General features: G+C 34.7%; 1 protein-coding gene and 1 pseudogene across 1 annotated transcript in view; both read right to left on the bottom strand.

Annotated features, from left to right (window-relative positions):
* LOC122568825 (fibrillin-1-like) overlaps positions 1 to 19,946 on the bottom strand; it is a 217,991-nt gene that overhangs the window by 45,370 nt on the left and 152,675 nt on the right. Inside the window, exons 14-15 of the mRNA XM_043729029.1 lie at positions 14,070 to 14,184; positions 12,141 to 12,277 (exon numbers count right to left, since the gene is read on the bottom strand). Of these exons, the coding sequence (XP_043584964.1) occupies positions 12,141 to 12,277; positions 14,070 to 14,184 (252 nt within the window). The remainder of the gene's footprint in view (positions 1 to 12,140; positions 12,278 to 14,069; positions 14,185 to 19,946) is intronic.
* LOC122568841 lies at positions 310 to 424 on the bottom strand (annotated as a pseudogene).

Genomic DNA, 19,946 nt, shown 5'->3' on the forward strand with positions numbered 1-19,946 from the left:
TACAACCAGCAGCTATACTAATTAATATCACACACACATATATATATATATATACACCTAATGTTTTATCAAGATATTCAAAGATAACAGTTACATTTGTTTCACTTCACAGAGTCTTTACTCTTCTAATGTCATTTCTTCTCTTCTTACCAAGTTATATATTTTTTTCCTTTTTTTTCTTCAGGGGTCCTGTCACGTAACATACACTAACAACACTCACACTCACACACCCACAGTTACACACACTGTAATATGCGTACACTGCGCACGACCAACCCACGGTTGTAATGCGCAATATTACGTACACATATCTCAATGGAACACTTCGCATTTTGCAGCATGTCATCCCCCTTGCGCAGGGGTCATATGCTAACGCTTCTCTGTATCGTTCCACTTTTAGTATATGTACTACCGAAGGAAGTACGTTAGGTATGTTTTGTTTCCCGTATATAATGTAACGTACTACCTTTGCGACAACTAGTGAGAAAGTAAGTATCTTATAGGCCACGTCGATGTACTACAAACGCAAGAGTACTTATTGTTTACTACATTAACCTCTTAGGTACGGTTGAATTTTGTGCGAGGATGTTTCACTGTACGGCAGAGTCTGAATTACGCGTAAACGATACAGCACTGCAATTTATGATGGATAATACTGTTCTCTACGCAAGCACATTGGAACGAAGTTTTCGATAATTAAATTATAATTTTTCTTAAAGATATGATGCATATACTTTAACTTTAATAATTTACTTTAATAATTAATAATACAATTGAGTGTGATATATTTTAAAGCACGGTACGACACATAGACCCATGTCACAAATTTCACACACATAGCACAACAGCGTTTTTCAAATTGCTCTTCGTTTTCTATTTTGAAACTATATTTTGAGGTTAGAGATCCTAAAAAAATTTAAGGGTACGGACCGGTNTCTATTTTAATTCTATAGTGGCGCATCGTACCTAACAAGTTAAAGAGCTACGAAACGTGCATCACAAGCAAATAAAAAGTTCCTTCGTGTCTCTCATCCATCATTACGGTAGCTCATAAAGGTATTTGGATTTTCCATAGAAAGCATTTACGTATATGTTATATGTATTGTATGAAACATTTGGAAGTTTCGAGTCTCATTAGAATGCTAATGGAATCTCATGCTTCGTATGACACATATTAATACGTTTATGAAAAGTGTGAAAAATTTATCTAAAATTCCATGAAACTGCTTTTGTGTGTTTTCGTTAATGTAGAAGATTATTCGTTCGCTTGTGCCATCAGTCGCGATGTAATAATCTGCTGTTGTATTGTTCAAGGAAAAGAGTGTACAAGAATAATGTAAGAGGCGAAGAAAATTTAACCCTTGAACTGTAAAGGTGGATATTTCATGTCCAAGTTATTTTGACCGAGTTGAGTTTCTCGCAAAGGAGCAGATAGAAAACCTTACCAACCTGCTGCCTAAAAAAATGATTTAATAAAAGCTTTATGTAGTATCGCGGACATAAGGCCTAGGAGTTAGCGGGTGAACCACATACAATGTCGCGAGAGCCGGGGCGTTTTTAAACCATAAACAATGTCCCGAGAGCCGAGGTGCCGATGGGCCCGTAAATGTGTCATCGGTCCTTCAAATGAATAGTTTCGCAGAAAAGGTCTAAGTGGCTTTGGCCACGAGCGGTCGCAGAACACGTGTGTGGTGGGTCTACGGGAAGACAAAAGACATGCGAGAGCAGGGCAGTTTGAGTTGAGATGTCGAAGACTGTGAATCGAGAAGTCAGAGAGAGAGTGCGAGTTGCGTTGTCGATAGTGCTGCTAGTGTTGTCGAGAGAGTGTGGTCCGCGTGAAAGAGAACGTTGGATCAGTTGTGTCGAGAGTTGTCTAGATTGTAGCGTGTTATTGCGATTAGTACATATTAAACAACCATCGTTTTCCTGTCTATACCTGTACAATCCATTCATCGTAAATAAATTACAAATATCAGGATATAATAACAATATATTCCATTGAAGATACTACATATGTAATGGTGTAATATTTTGGAAACCAGGCGATCTATTCGTGAAAACTCAAGAATCGATTTTATAAGTCTTCTTCCGTATCTCCAAAACTCTTCGCTTTTAATTTCTCTTCTCTTTCTCCTTCTAACTTTTAACTTGCTTTTCTTTTTCTTTGTTCAATCTTCGCTTCTTGAAATCCTATTTTATTCTCTATCCTAAGTCCCCGTCCTTCTCTATTTATATTGTTCGACCGACTCCCAGTAAACACAGGGAAAGTCAAACCGTCGTTCTAAATTCTATAGAATTTACACATATATTTATAAAAAAATTCATGAAGATGTTTGTATGCTGTGTTCGAATATTCTCGGTTTTTATACTAAATATAAGAACACTTTGCGAATTATTGTATATGAGGCTGTAACGAAACTATTTTCTCATTTTTCACTATAAGACTCACTGATGCTCAAGCTCCAGCCAAATCGACCCAAAGAAAAATGTACGTATAAATGTAACTAATTGCAACCGTTAGCTACCCACGTTCTTTCTCACGGCACTCATAGTAAATCATCCTCATTGGAGGGCTCGATCGATTTGACTGCAATTACCAATCGGTTGCTTCTCCATGTCAATAGATTATCCAGCTTATCATTTTATGACCTTTAATTAAACCAGAAACAAGATCTGACGAGCAGCAGCGACGAATCGTGTTAGGGGACACTTTGCTAAGACGGCCTGACACAATTTAAAGTTTCACAGATCCGATTTAATAGTTCGACAAGATCCTTGATGCCCTCGATCTCAACGGTAACTCAGACGAGGACATTTATCGCGATAAATTGCACCGGAATAGTTCTTTGATCACGGTTTTGTTTTCGATTAAAAGTTTCACACTTCACTAATTTGAAATTTCTTGTTTGAACTCTTGTCTAAGTCCTAAGGAAAGAATTTTAACTGCTTCCATCCCTTTATCTTACAGTGTACTTAATATAATTTGATGTTTTATTACTATTTTACTAAGTGGTGAATGGGGTAAAACTTACCGTGCCAGTCTGTTAAGTTGGGAGTTCGGTTAAGAACAGTTTAAATATTTGAATATTGTTTCATACAGAGCGTAATTAATCTTTTGATTGAGTTTCAAGTAGAATTATAATTAACTTTCATTGAGTAAACATAAAGTTACTTCCAAATCGTCTCTTTCCAAAACTTAATAAGTTATCTTTGCATTATTCAAATACGTAGTATATTTATGTACTATAGGAACATTATTAAACTCTATTCTAAATATAAAAATAATATACATCAATAGATGCGATATATAGATCGAAAAGAATAATTTTCGTGACACTTGTTCCGTATTCACGAAGGATATAACCTAACAAACACGAAGATGGTACCCCGCTGGGGGTAACCATTCACATGCTATGTATATTTAAGCTGTAATATTTTACCAAATGTCCGACTGGACAAATTGTATAATTTAAATAAATAATACAAAAAAAACTTGTTCCGTATCGCAACCCAGTCATTACACACTCGCCCATTTCTTCATCCACAATAACCTTTCGAGAATAGCCGTTTCTAATTTTCTAAAGATGCCATATACCTTTTTCCAGTTTAATTTCTCCGCCCACGCTTTCCTTGACAAATTCACTGGGACCAGCAATAATCCCCAAGGAGCTGTTACTGCCGTGTTGAAAATTAGTCTGTATTACCAATGATTCCATCTACCTGATATAAGGTTTAGTATTTCCCTTATTTCTACTATATTATTTGATTTTATTAACGATAAAAATTGAGCGTTGGGACACGCGGATGTCGGTATGAAGCGTACCCTCGAGTGACCTTCAGTTTGGGGGCAATAAGTTCTCATTTTCTACCTGTTTTTCCAACCAATTAGGAGCGATGATCGTTGCTGTTACTTCTTCACCGAAGATTTTAATTTACGAATTGACGTTTGTCCCATGTTCTAGGCACATCCATCTCAAGTTTTCATCCTTTCTACATGCATCATCGATACTTTACTTGTTCTCAGCTCTCCGCACAAGACACACAGAAAAACGATACCGTTCCGCTTACAGTTGACATTCATCCGCACATTCAGTCTTCGAAGATGTTCTTTGTGAAATATATAGTTATATTTAAACTGTAAAACCCTGTGTTAGATTCTATTAAAATTTCCCTATCATCGTAATCGAAGTAGGGAATCGACTGGTTCGTGATGTCGATATTAAGCGAGACGAGAATTTGCGACCCTCGTTGATGAGTCACATAGCGATGCGTTGTCCCGCGAACACAGTCGAACAACACCCATCACTCTTTCTATTTCATAAAATTCTCCACAATGAAAAAACATTTCTCTGATCTTCCTCTGCAAGGCCATAAGTGCATCACCCTTGTCATTTACGCGTTCAGTCAAAATTTCTAAAGCACTTGTGTTATTATGTAATATATTGATTATAATAATAAACACTACTCTACAAGATTCATCAATGAACAAGAATAGTTTTCATTACATCTTACAATTCCTTTTACGATATTTCATACAAAGTTGTCCATCATCAAAAGACAGTTCTCTGACATTTCTTCCCAAGGCCGACGATACAGTACAACGATTAAGGCGCGCTTTCACCATTTCCATGTCCACCGGTCAGAAAAAGTTGGCGCTTTTTAAATCGTCCATTAATTAATCCAGCGGGAGATTTCACGGTATAATGAAATCGTAGGTCGAGCAATTAAGAATCACCGTGCCGGATTCGCTCGCACTGCTGGATCAACAGCAGTTCTGTTTCACGTAATTGCATATCGAGCCAGAATCCATCTGACCGTGTCAGCCAGTTCTCTCTCTCTCTCTCTTTTTCTCTCCTGTTTGTCCAGCACCGGCATCCATCGGAAGTAACTCGCTTAAAGGGAGTTTCGCGAACTTCAGGAATGAGTAATTAAGCGAGACTGGACTAAGTGCACTCGCTACCAACGAAACTAAACTTCTACCAGTCTCGGAGCTCCGATTCGAAACCGGGACCGAGGCCGATTTCGTTCGATGTCCCCAAGCTTTTGAAAAAGTTTCCTTTTATTAGAGAATCGAGCTAGTCTATTCGTCCACATCCTGCGTTCCCTTCGCTTTTTCTTCCTCTTTGGTTTCTCCGATTCCGCCAACCTTTACCTAGTCGTCCAGCGTCGAGTTCGCTGGTTTTCTCGTTCTTGCTGTTTTTCTTCTAACTCTAGATTGAACCGCGGCTTTGTAACCCGTCCGGTTTGTTCGTTAATGCCCTTCGATCGTTGGTCTATCCGGTGAATTGGCGTACGTTTTTTGTTTGCCTTCGAACAAACGTTCCTCCGTGAGCAGAAACGACCGTACCGATCCTTAACCAGGGCGCACCTTGTAGTTTTGCGCCGGAGAGTTTGTTGTCTGCGAACTTGTTCCGGGTAAACGTGAAACGATTCACCTTGCTTAGACGTGGAAACAGTAACGTAGAAAATACGTAGGTGCAAGAGGATGGAGGAGGCAGAATTAATTGTACGAATTTAGAAGTTTCGCGCTCGCAAAGGAGATGTTTTTCGGTGGTAAGGTTCTGGATCTTTGGGTTTAGAAAACTGAGAGGTGCGAGTTACCTGTTTTACAGAGTTTGGATTTCTTTTATACCCACGATCAATTAACTTGGTACCTCGTTGTTTTATATGTTCAATTTTAGTATTTTCTGTGCTATAAAGATCGTTACTTTGATAAAAATGTCTGGTGATTAGCTATAAATATTGTTCATGAAATTAACTGACGTTCATCAACATCGTTTCTACTAATTAACAATAAAAAGGTATGATTTGTTGAAACCAATTTATTGAAACCGATTTATTGAAAATGAAAAAAAATGTTCTTGTATCTATCGTATAATAAATACACTGGAATATGTATTTAGATATTTAGATATCGAATTTTATTAAACTAGTTGTATGTAATACAACTTTTATATACAATTTTACAATATAATACAGAATTTACTGAATTTTTTCTAACGTAGACTATATTTCGTATTATGTGTAATGTTTCATAAAAGTTCTCCCTAACTCACTGCAATATTATTTCGGCATTAACTTTTAATAAATTAATCACATTTTCCTTTTTCGAACTTTATATTAATTTATAAATTTAATTTTAAAAATCTTTCTGAGAAATATATTAACAAAATGCTGATAGACAATATGTGTTACTATATTCGAAGATAATTTTTTTATATTTTTTTGAAAATCTGATTGTGTCGCGTTCGAAGCAAGGCTGCCGTATAATTATGATTTTTTATTCCGTATCGATCAAGCGTCTATGCGCCATTCTTTAAATTGTTTTCCGTGTAATTTGTCCCGAGGTAGGAGACACTTCCTTTTAGGAACCGCAATCAGGAACGGAGAAACGGAAGTTTGCTAGTGACAGGACGAGCAAAGATTCCGCCTGTCATCGACTATTCGAATATCGCGAAGAAATGAAGCAAGCGGGCAGAAATCCTGACTCGTACAATGGCAATATCGGCCTTTGTGGTTTCACGAAGCTCGCTCGTAATTTACGGACGGTACTCTGCTGCGAATTAAACGTCCTGCTGTGCGCGCGAAAATACGAAACCGACTGCTTTTGGCTTTGCCCCCTTTGCTGCCTTAATTTTATGGGAAAAATTTGTAAGACGAAAAATTATGAAAATGTAATTCAACTACTAGAAATTATTTCTATAATATCTTATGGAATATTATTTCGAAAGCTCTGAAATTTCATAATAAGATGAACCGCATCTCTTTATAATTTCTTGGTTTATTAATTTTATTAACTTAACTTGAAATTTTAAAAAGCCGTAAGTACTTGTAATTATTTTGATTTTTGCAATTATATCAATTAATCCTTACAGAACGGAATTCTTTTTCACTCTGTGAGAAAAATTATTCTATTTATTTTTGGCATTTATATCCTTTCTTATATCATTTTTGTTTTCGGAGGGGACGATTTACGTAGGATTTACGAGGGATAAGAATATTAATTAATATAAATAATAATATAAAAAGTACAAAAATCCAACTGTATCTACTTAAACTCCCTCTATTTACCGGAAAATAAAAGCAACAGAAGAGTATGTACATGGATTCACATTTGCCATAAAGGCATTTCCTCTGAAAAAAACTAGCTGTCATGTAAACGTAAACCCGATAAAATAGCATGAAATGCAAGCTAAGCCTCGCGCGAGCTCGGGCACCGCTAGAAACCCGACGTTAATAATAGAGACGTTATATTGAACGATCAAGATGAAGAATTATGGGACACGTTGGTTGCACCCTGGCAGGCGAGGCAAGCGGTCAGGAAAAATTCGAGAAACAAAGGGACCACGTGAGAAAGCCTGTTCACCAGGATGATATGTGATCGACCGTTTCGATTTCTTTCTTTACGCGAACGCTTTGGGCAACGGTCCCATTATCCGTTGGTTAAGCAGCGCGATCGTAAATCATGCATCACCGAGATCAAATAATACCGCAAAATAACGTTTCTATTCGGACTGTCTGCGGCCACAGCCATTCATTTCTCTTCTGCGTTACGCGATATTGTGGCCGACCTATGGAATGCGAATACATCCATCGAAACCTTAACGATTCGCACTATCGGTTGTGCAAGTGCGAGTTCGTTGTGCAGCAATTTTTTGAAGCCCAGATTTTTCACTGGCTCGACGACTATTTTAATTGATTCGACCGTTTTGGACATTCAATAAGTGATACTTTCTAATAAATTCTGTGTTTCAGTTGAGTATTATTCGTAGTGGGTGGATCCAGTAAGTGGAATTTTAGATAGCAGAGGGGGAAAAATAGATCGCATTGTATATAAAATTTACACACATTAAAAGTTTTTCCAGAATTTACTAGCTAAACTAATAGTTATAATAAGTTATTGCTACAGAACATGTTAGAAATGTCATTGAGATTCCACGATATATTTTTTTCATATTTTTTTCGTCTCAAAAACAAAGAACGTATTAATGTTTGGAATTTAAAAAAATGATCCTTTATTTAGTCTCGTTTCTCTTTTAGCTAGGATTCGATCTTATAGACGTCTGTATTTCGCTATAAATTTTCACAATAGTAATAGAAAGTTTACGAAATACGTGGTTGCAAAATAAACATGAAATTCCGACTGGAAATAACCAGAATATCATTCTCATGATATTAATTAGATATGAAATACGTGAACAATTTCGTTCCCTTTACAACAGTAGAGAGTTTGTTGTTAACATACATTAAATAGATTGCGAATTAAATAGATGGCAAAAGTTGGTCGCGCGCTGTAGATTGCCATAAAATGGAAACATGCTTCTCAGGATCAGCGCAGGACACTGTAGTAGTATACATAACAGTTCCACGGCATTTAAATTTCACTTTTAAACTAAAAGGGGATCTTAAGCTCTGCGTTTCATTAATTTTTCTTCTACTATTGTTCCTTTACTTTCAGCATATTCGACCTTTTCTTATTACCATCATTATTATCGTTTCTTTTCATTCTTATATTATTTCCTTTCAAGATCCTCAACGCCATTCATTTCATTAACAATCAGCCATAAGAATTCTATCTTCAGGTCAGTATTAAGAAGCATTATAATTTTCTTCTCCAATATTAAACGTTAAAATTATATTTACAGAATCGATCTATTCTTTTATCATGCTTTTATCACTGCTATTAAAGGAATTATAGATCAAATACAATATATATAAAGTGTGATAAAGATATTTTTAAATCGTAGAAAATGATGAAATTAGAAACGATTTCAAGTCATCATCTAGCTGCGTTCGAATTTGCCTAAGAAATACGGAAGTTTGAATTTTATGATTTTTCCAAATTCCTATTTTAATTATATTTTTTTATGTGCATATACGTTTGTATATATGTAAATATATTTTAGTTCCGAATATAGAAATTATAATTTAGAATATATAAATAATTATTCCGTATATAGAAATATGTTTAATATATATATGTATAATATATAATAGATATAATATAGTGACTCTTTCGCTATAATACAACATGACAAGTAGAAAGATCGAAGAAAAATTGTTTGACCGAAAAATATGGATACGAAAAAATCTTATTTGTATTTATTTCCTAACCCCATGAAGAAAAACAAATTTAAAATTTTTAAATATGTTGTAACTCCATCTAACAATTATATTCGAAATTTTATTTTCTCATACAATCTCGTATCTGATATCGTACGTGTGAATATTCTGTAGAATCAAATGAAAAATAGAATTTTTCTACGGCGAACGAAACGTGCCATCGAAAAAGATATTTATTTTTCTTTAAACTTGTTTAACTAAAGTTAACATCAACAAAAAATAGGGTTTTATTACGGATCACCTACTCTACATGCACAAGGTTCCATAATTTTTTAAATTTTCAGGTTCTCTTGAAAGTCTCAAGCAACGATCACTAAACTCTTAAATTCTATTTCTTTTACAGAATCATAAAAATTCTTCAATTTCAAAATATGTTGAAAAAAATTAATAAATTAATAAATTATAAACATTTATTTCGTCAATTAACTTAAATTTACAGCCTTTTTAAATAGAATTTATAGCTCTTACGGGACACATAATTTTGTAATACCGTTACCATATGTGATGAAAAAGCACAATAGAAAAAATAAGAGTAAAACCATGTGCAGTCGATAAAAAATAGACAGCGCAGTAGATACCAGTGAAATAATGTTTCCATAGCGTGAAAAACTTTTTTCCCATCGATATCTCGATGACCTGGGTAGAAAAGCCAATGGGAGAAATAGAGCTACAGGTAACGTGGACCACCGTGTATTTATGACGTCGGTACCGGAAACCGTCGCGGTCCTCTGGAGAACGCTTTCCGTCGAGTGTTATTTCGTACTCGCGGAAACCAATGAAACAATGACGTTTCGATGAATTTAATGCGACCGTTGTGTCCCATGGAACGAAATGGTCAACTAGGTCTCAAAAATCGTCGATGAATGGAATATTTTTTAGATACTTAAAGTCTGTGAAAAGTAATAAAAATATCAGATAAATGTAACGAAGTTACTTAAAGTTTTTAAAGAGCAATAAAAATATTGGAAAAATTGTAATAAAGGGAGAAAATACGGAGAGAAATTATTTTGACGGTTCTATCATGGATGAAATTTTATTCGAAAAACGAATTTTGATTCAATATTATCGTCCTGTAATACCATCTCAATGTTATTGTTTGTAATCATTGTAAATAGCAATTTTTCTACTCACCCGGTATTGATCAATAGTAAAACATTTAATCCCAATTGTTTAATTTTATTAATCTTTTAATTTCAAGATATGTGCTACGGCGATCTTTCGTTGACTTTAACTTTCAGAGATGAAATTAATAATTGTAATTGAAATTGGTTTTTGTATAATTTTTTAATGTAATCTAATAATTAATTTAATCGTAATTGTGATTAAAGTGTTATATAGGCGCAATGTGCTATATTTATTTAATTAAGAACGTTTGTATTGTATCGTAACAAGGCTTACATGCGTTACACTGTATATACATATAGGAAATTGTGTAGTTACCAGGTTAATTTGGTCTGAAACTGTAAACTGCATGATTGTTGTGGACGATTGTTCATAGAAAGGACGAATACACTTTCCTCGTCGCTGTTTCAAAATTTCAACGAAAATTTATGAAAGATATATAAACCGCTTTAATTTAACTTTAATCTTACTCTTTCACGGTCGAACTTTTCTTTAACTTATAAGAATATTTTTTATCCATTATTAATAATAGAAGTATTTTCTGCTAGACAGTTGTAAAATTTTGATTTAACCGTTTAAGTGCCAAGTAGTGCGATCGCACAGTTTAAATTTTGTGTCGAGAAGTCCCAGTACATTTGAACGCTACGGACGACTGACGGTATTTTGTATTTCATTGTTATCTTCTGGATAATTTTTATTGAATAAAACTTGAAATATTTATAAACTAGCAGTACGCATACATAATAATATAGATCTATTTCATAAAGCAACTAATATGACGAGCGCTATTGCTCTGTTTTGCCAATGACCCCTAGGACTCAAACGGTTAATATCTCAAATCTGGATAGCTTAACATTAGTCCAATCTTAAAAACCATTTCGTAGAAACGAATTTTACTAATTCGTGGGAATTCTTTGAAAAAGACCACATGCATGCCACGCCTAACGGTTTTAGAAGCAAACTATAATGGCATATAAGAATGCATACACTGCAAGCGTGTGCCACAACTGTGTCTCTTAATTCCATGGAATTAAGATCGCAACGCCTAACAGGAGTATCGCGTGACACGAAAGTCGCATAAATTCGAATTGAAACGACAATGGTAATTCTCCGACCACTCGTACGTGAAATAGGATTTAAATCGCGATATCCCCGCATTAAATTATCCCTGTAAACGGTAATTTTCGATTTTTCCATCGTATCGATGGATCGAGCCTTATAATTCCTCGATATCGATATTTCCATATTCATAGTCACGTTGTTAAAGTTTGTACGTTTGTGTGTGTGATTCAAGTATCGTAGATAAATCGAGAAATTGCCTCACGAATGTCCTCTTGTTGCGAAAACAACGTTACAGGTGAAATTACCTTTTGCACGAGATAAAATCACCGACTCGGCGTTGGTAATTTCCGAACGGAATTTAAACTTGGTTTGAAATTTTTGTAATTAAACTCTCAAACTTTACTAGTCGGAGATTCTTCAGGGTATCATTTTATGTTTCTGATTCTATTTTTTTGCTAATTTAGAAACATACATTGGAACATTGCTTTGACAAATAGGAATATGTAATGGCTATAATTGATGTAGAACGTCTTTGTCAGAGATAAGATAATCCATCATAGACTTGTTTTTTTACAAAATTTCAAAAATATATACAAATATATTTAGCTGGCTAGATATAAATTTTTGTCATAGACTATCTTTCGTCATCGATTTATTCGGAAAGAAAGCTTTCTGCAGGAAAATGTCCCCTGCAATTTCAATTTATTTTTTACGTGTCTTGCTTCGATAATACACGCGAAGTTTGTTTACATACAATGACCAATATTCAGAAATCTCGTCATAAATCGGTATGTTCACAATCAACAATCGTACGACTATCTAGGAACACTCACCTCGAACACGGATCACTATCCTGCACGTGCTGGTATAATTCGACACGGGTGACCATGCCGTGAAAGTGACGATCGTCGTACCTGCCGGTAAATCCGCCTCCAATTGCTTTGCCCACGACGGCGACGCGTCCACGTATCTGCAAAACAACCAAGTCAACCATTGACCCAAGTAACATAGAATTCAGACTCGTCATGCACGCAGCGAGAGATTTATAGAGATCATGATCTCTATGTCTGTCAGACGAATCAAGGACCAATCGACGATCGATTACCAAACGAATATATGTATATATAACAACTAAACCTTAAGTAACAGTGTAATATGTAGCATCTTTGTATTTGGTTTTGGGATTAAGTATATGTTTCTGTTACTTTCTTGAATATTTAACAGACATTAATAACATTAGTTATAATGCAGACTAATACTAGTCAAGTTAAACTAACATAATATTATTTAGAATATTATTATGATTTATCAGCTATTTTCAAAAGAATTATATCTTGGAATCCATCAAGTTATTCCTTTTTCTTGATAATTTCATATTACGTAGCTATAAAAATCACGACATTAGCAAAAATACACTTGTCATAAATTCTCAGTGTGATCTTCATTTACTTTTAGCATCTAATGAAAAAAATTAATAAATTGTAGACATTCATTTTGTCAGTTGATTTAATCCTCTGTGATCGGATATCTACTTCTACCCATCAAAGCACTTTTACATACGACTTGTATATCATACTGAGTCATGCATTGATCCAATTAACATAGACAGATTTGTAGAGATCATGATCTGTCTGTCAGGCGAGACAGATATCGATCGACAGCCCATTAACATAAAAATACAAATACGAATCCGCCTTGCCTTTACGATCCCCATGGCGATTGACGGGGCCGCGTCGCGGATGATTTCTCTATCGGACCGCGTAAAAGCGTGCACGACCGACTCGACGCTCGGCTGAATAAATAGAAACGCGAGCACAAATACCGGGGCAAAGACGTGTATACGGCCTTGGAAGGAAGCCCCTAAGCTCGTTTGGAATTCCCATTGTGCACCGTGGAAGGCTTGCAAGCAGACCCGCTTGCGACACAAGATAAACCAGTCTATTGTGGTGACATATTGCAGCGAAGAGATTCGCGAAAAGAAATTAATTTCACCTCGTCACGCGAAACTTTACGAATGGCGGGGTTACTTTGACCGTCATGTTTAATATAAAAATTAATCTGGACAGAAGAAGTCCAGGCATAAAAGAATTATGAAATGGAAATAACGTTGGTGTCAATTTTGGAACGTTTGGATTAGGAATTGATTTAAGTGTGATTAGTCAAATGTACAGTTGCTTTCAATTGTCCAACCCTGTCCAACTGAGAATTGGTCAAATTCACGTATATTTTACAAATGTCCAAATTCGAATTTTGTCAGAAACGAAGCTTTTAACGGGATTTTGTTATTCTTAACTCTCGTATTACTTTCTGCGATAGAATCTCCCTGATTGCACTTGTACCATGAATTACGAATTACCATATATGTATAACGAGTATAACAGAGTACTTTATTATAGAAAAATTGATACAAGAAAGATGAGATTGTAACGATAACTTTTGTAGGTTTTAATTGTTCGATATTGTATATTTCTAGTCGGATTTTATGGCGTTATTAAAAATTGAAAATTTTATAATAATTTCATAGTCATAAGGCAAAGTGTATTTTTTTTTTTTTAGATTTATACACAAGAGGGGTTGTCAGTTCCTGTGTTAAAAAGCACTAAAAACATCGTATTTTCCACAGCCTAATACCATAACCATCGACATACATTAGAATTAAAGCCAATTTCTTACCTTATCGTAAATTCACCATCACATTCGACTTACATTACCTACGGATATAGCGTTAGATATAATAACATGGACAAAGTCTTGATAAATACCTCCACCAGTTCATGTTGGACTTAGGTTGAGGAAACGAGACGCGTATCGTGTTCTGCCTTGCGGGTAGCTCGACGTCCATGTCTCGGGGACACCTGACGAACGGTCGTGGCATGTCTGAAGCAACAAAGCCTGTTATTAAACATGCGGTGTTTCATGAAACGTCTGGAATTATAGTTAATAACCATTGGAACCGGAAAGGATGTGATGCAACCGTATACTATTCATTGTTTCGAAATGCCTACGAATATTTTTTTTATTAAGCCCCAACAAAGCTCGTCATAAAGAGCTACGTGATTTCACATTAACTGTTGCATGAAGTTATTACATTAAAATCAGACTTCAATTTATACAAATTGATATCCTTATGTACACTATTAGAAAACTGAAATCTAAACAAGTTTTGTGTATTAAGTGTTATAACGAGTACTCTATTTCGGATATTTTATATATTTTTGCATTTCATATATACTTGTGCATTTTTATCTGCATTTTTGTATCTTTAAAATTCCCATAAGAGTATAAAAATTGGGAACCGCAATGTCAATTGTGAAAAGCTTAAATTTGAAAATTACATTTTTTAAGAAAACGGTATACATAAGAACACGTTCCAATATTTAGTTAAAGCAGATATATCGTGTTCGTGTTCAGTACATTGGGTACAGCCTGTGCTTTCCTAAATTCTTTTATTAGCTCAATGGATTGATGAATTAGATAATTTCAGTGGAAAGGAAACAAAGAACATTGCTATATGACTTATATCGTGTTTTTCGAAGTTGCAACTGTATTTTGCATTGAAATTGTCACGCGAAATCGTCTCAAGACTCGTGAGAAGTCGAATTATCGATTGGGTTTCTCGCCAAATTACTCGTAGAACTCAATTATCGCGAAGACGCGGTGAACTGTCCTCTTCGAGATCGACCAGCTACTTTACGCGTCTAATTGTTTGGCGGCGTTCCACCTCTATCTCGTAATTATTTGCCGCCGTAAAAAGCGTTTCTAATTGCAGGCAGCCCCTTTTCTATGCATACAAAATGCGCGCGCTAGGCTGAATGTCTGGTCGGAAGTAAATAGCGTGGAAGGCAAACGTTTTCACAAGTTGACTCTCTCGTCAAACGACTGAAACGCCTCGTTTGAGCGATAATATATATTGCTATTAATTGACAGCTAATTCTTAGGTTTGCTTTTCTCATAATGAAATTGACATTTGGTATTCATTGCAAATTGATATCTTTCTCAACTAACACGAGGGTGCGGATTTTTATCGAAAGAATTATTGGATTGTTCGGAGAATTCGTAATACATATTTTTATCATGAATTCACACATTTACCTGATTTCCTTTTTTATCAACGCACATATTTTTCTATAGGTAGGGCATAATGCACCAATATTAAGGTCGGTTTTACGATAGATAGATATATTTGTATTATATAAAAGAAAATAAAAATATATTTATCGTTCAATTAATCGATAAGTTGTTCGTTCTGTGATATTCTGCTAGCTTATTTTAACAATTCTGTTTTTAAAGTTCGTATCTTCGGCATCGAACCAACAACCTGTGTACTAATGGTACCAAGAAGGCTGATAACGATAAATATGGATTAACATAAGACCATAAGTCTGATTTATAACGACTCGAAATTTGTCAGAAAGGCCAGATCAATTATGAACACATAAAGCTCAACTTCTGAATTAATTGTCGCTATTGACCTGCAGAGAACCATTATCAACACACTTCACTGGAGGATCATCGTAATCAGAGTCTGTGACCTGACAACCCCTCGATATTAAATTCTAGGAGCAGAAATCTTCCTCGTTGGATCTCTACCACTTCCGAAGTCTTTCGTATTAGCATCCACGACGCAAATTTTATCGTCGCTGGATGTTCTCGGCGTTTCCCTCTCAAGTAGTTGAAGTAGTGTCTCTAATGGCTATCACAACTTAGAAGTGACTCTCCACCCATCCGACGCTAAGACGCCAAATAGAATAGTGCCGAATTTATGATTTGCATACCGTACGCGGATATATCGTATCATAGTATCTCTAGAATGTTTCTCATAAGTTTTTGCAAGAGGAAACCGGTCCATGTGATATATACAACGTGATTCTAAAATTGTAAATCCGGCGAGAAAGTGATTCCTTACATAGAAGTAATTTAAAACTGTACGATGATATTTTTTATACGTGTGATATGAAAATTGAGTTTGAAAATTTATTAGGTATATTTATTAGGTATATTACATGAATAAATTTTTGAAGATTGGACAGAAATTGTTGTTATTTAAACGGGTGCATATTTAAAGAATAATTAATTTCATGAAATTTTCGAATTATTCTGTATAACACGGCTACAATTTTCAGTTTGTTTAATACCGCTAAAGTTTCTAGACTTTCCATTAAAAACTGAAGAAGTTTTTTCATTTTGAATAAAGGTAAGGCAGAATATCTATATATAGAAGAAATATTACTAGAATTTCCGTGAAAACACACAAATGTTTTAAGTACTCTAATACAATTTTATTAGAAGATCAGTAAAATTCAAATTTCAGAATTAATTGAAAAATATATGGAATTAAAAATCTCAAGATTTTCTGAATTGATTGAAGATGAATTAGTGACTTCAGTGATGGAAAGGTCGAGGTCTTTGATCATTGGGATCAATTCTTGCAGATTCTGCAGATTCTACCATTTTAAAACTGGAAACGTCGAGATCTTGAGAGTTTTAATTATTCACCCGAAAAAGATTTTACGTCCTTGAAATCGAAAATAAATAGTCTTCGATCCAATTCAATACAAATAGACACCACTACAAATACTATTCGAAAATCAATATCACGGTTTCTAGTCTGTAGAATGATTCAAGATCAGTTTTGCGATCTCCAATAGCTAGAAATCTAAAAATTCCTAGCTCCTGAACAGATTCAAGACGCATTCTATAAACGAAATGTCGAGATCTTCGAATTCTGAACTGATTTGAAGTAGATTCTACTGCTTCAAGTGAGGAATATCGTGATTTCTAGATTTTCTATCCTGAAGAAGGTTCTGCAACCCTAATGTCAGAAAGCTAAGGGTTCCGATCCGAATCAAGGTAAACCCTATCATTTCGGAGATGGAACTGTCATAGTTCCCAAACTCTGAACTATTGGTCTAACGCAAGTTCTGCGACTTTTGTGTAATCTCTGGTGAATTGTACGCCCTCGGGTACGTAAATTCCGAAATTCTATGACTCTTGTATCTGAGATGTTTACTATGAATTTTGAATCATGGATTAGTGTAGTGAAGTTATTGGTCTCGTGTCTCATGGGTTTTCTGTAGAGATACAATGTTAGAATCGACAAGATGGAACTTTTAATTCTACCCTTCTACGATGATAGATTACAAATTCTACAATGCTATATGCTAGAAATGCTTGGACGACCTCTGTTATATTTTCAAAGTAATAATACAATAATGTAATTTTGCTGTTAAATCTCTATACGAATAAATTAACTACTTATAAGTCAACTATTTATAATTACCAAACATTGTGGAACTATTCCGTTAGTTAAACAAGATTTCATATTCAAATTGCTTGATTTCTGAATTATAAATCAGATTAAGAAGGTTATTGTTGAGATATGTATAATTTTCTGTGCTGGACTAGGTTAAATGCGCAGTAAGAATACTTGTATGTGAGTATCAGTGTGTGGAAATATGTGTGTGCGTGGCGTCTCGAAAACAGGTGGATGTAAATCGTTAGAAGCATCTGGAAGAGTCGTCGGTTAACAGTCGAGTATAGAAGAAAGTAGTGAGACGCGTGCAAATATGTATCGATAAATATAATAGAGATCGTCCATTAAATAAATGTATAACTATTTAAATATTAATTAAAAGTGTAAATTTTGTGTTCCCATAACATTATTTCGGCTTCAAAGATCCAAAATTCTCAACAGTTATATATAGTATTCCAGGATCAATAAAGCAACTGTCATTGTTATATAATTTTTTAACTGATATTCTATATTTTAGTAGCAGGCAATAAATTCGTCTTCATCAAACAAGGTAAAAAGAAGAAGACTCTTATCAGCACGCTCCAATAAAGCACGACAACCAACACGTGGAAATCTCATCGCTGTCGCGCGAAACAAAGCGGCATGGAAATCACTGAAGAGAAGAGTAGACATTCAGAATAGACAGGAAGAAGAGAAAGCGAAACGCTGGAAACAACACAAGGGAGTGTAGGAAATGAAATGTAAAAAACTGAAATGCGTCTCTGCAAGCTCGTTAAGCTATGGCGTTAACGTATAGCGTCGTTAGCAACCGGCCTTTACGCCAGAACTTCCTATTATTAAAAGCTGTTTAGACCGGCCGCGTGACTAATTAAATGCGCCGGCAGGATTTTCGTTGGTAAATAATTGCTGCTGACGGTGATCTTTCTTCCCGATCGTTTGCAAAGGCCACCTGCGAGCCGACTACTGGATTCCCCAACTTTCCGCGACCGTTTTGCCATTCGTTTTGGAAAATGAGACGTAAGCCGACCCTCTCGGATCTCGCGGTTGTAATTTCGTTCCCTCAACAGGCGAGCTAACAGATTACTCGAAACGTCACGTTTCGCGGTTCCTCGGAAGGATCATTTTAATTTATGGTGACGTTTATTTAAACTTTCGAAAAAATATGTCAACATTTTCTATTTTTCTGTTACATAATATCCATTTTTTAAACATATACAGGATTCCTTATATTACATATTTTTATGAAAATGCGATAGAAACGCATTATCAATCAGAAGTTTAGAATTATTAAATGTGTCGGAAAATCTACGAGTTATAATTATTTGAATTTATGGCAGAGCATTTCCTTAGATTTTTTGCAACATTTTTTTCTTTTATATATCCCTTCATAGAGTATATATCTTTAAACAAATGTGGTAAACACACGTTATCGATCGAATGATTGAAATTACATGTTAAATATTCCAAAGAACATACAGTAGCTACAGAAAATATTTGCAGATCATTGTATTTGTTGTAACATTTACATAGTAATTAATTAGGTCCAGGTACATTACACTTTTTTACCATTTAATAATAATTTCATATGGTTATAAAAGTTTGATAATATGAAATTTAAATGTGTAAACACTTTTTGTAGCCACCCTAAATATTCATAGTAAATAATGTCAACACACCAATGTGTAAGTATGGTTTCTGAACCTTTTTTTATCAACAATTTTATCGTTACACATTTCTCCATCCAGAATGTCTACAAATAAAATCTCTCTAACATCAATCTACATTATTTCAAATGTAACATTTATGCTTCAACCTAAAACGTCCATCATTTTGATCTCGAATCACTAGATATTTCTAGTGCACAGTGCACATTCTCCGTCATAATAAAAGTTTCAAATGCAACGCCGAATTTAACGTAACTTAATTTGACGCTCAAGAAGCACACTGAATTTTAAAGAACACCGACCAGATATCGTCTCATCGTCTGCTATACTAATTTTCTTAATTGCATTTTCTTCGTTAATTTCACCGTTGAAAACGAATTAGAAAAGGATACAAATCTTTTATTGAATCTGTTTATTATAGTCGACATTTTCGTTAAGATAATTTGGAAGATTGACTTCATGCAATTTTTGTTAATTGGTAACGGAATTCTTACACATAACTAACATTGTACGTAAATTGTAAAATCGAAATATATTTTACATAATCCATACTGATTTTACAAAATTTATTACTCTTTTTATCAAGATTTCACAAAATAGATTTTTGAAGCTTTTAAATCGTTTATTTTAAAAAAATACGGTTTCACTGGGATTTGATGCTTTCGTGTATAACAGAGAAATATTATTAAATCGAATCACTGCGAATTATTATTTTTTTACAA

The sequence above is a fragment of the Bombus pyrosoma genome, linkage group LG6 (genome assembly GCF_014825855.1).
Source record: "Bombus pyrosoma isolate SC7728 linkage group LG6, ASM1482585v1, whole genome shotgun sequence".
Lineage (NCBI taxonomy): Eukaryota > Metazoa > Arthropoda > Insecta > Hymenoptera > Apidae > Bombus > Bombus pyrosoma.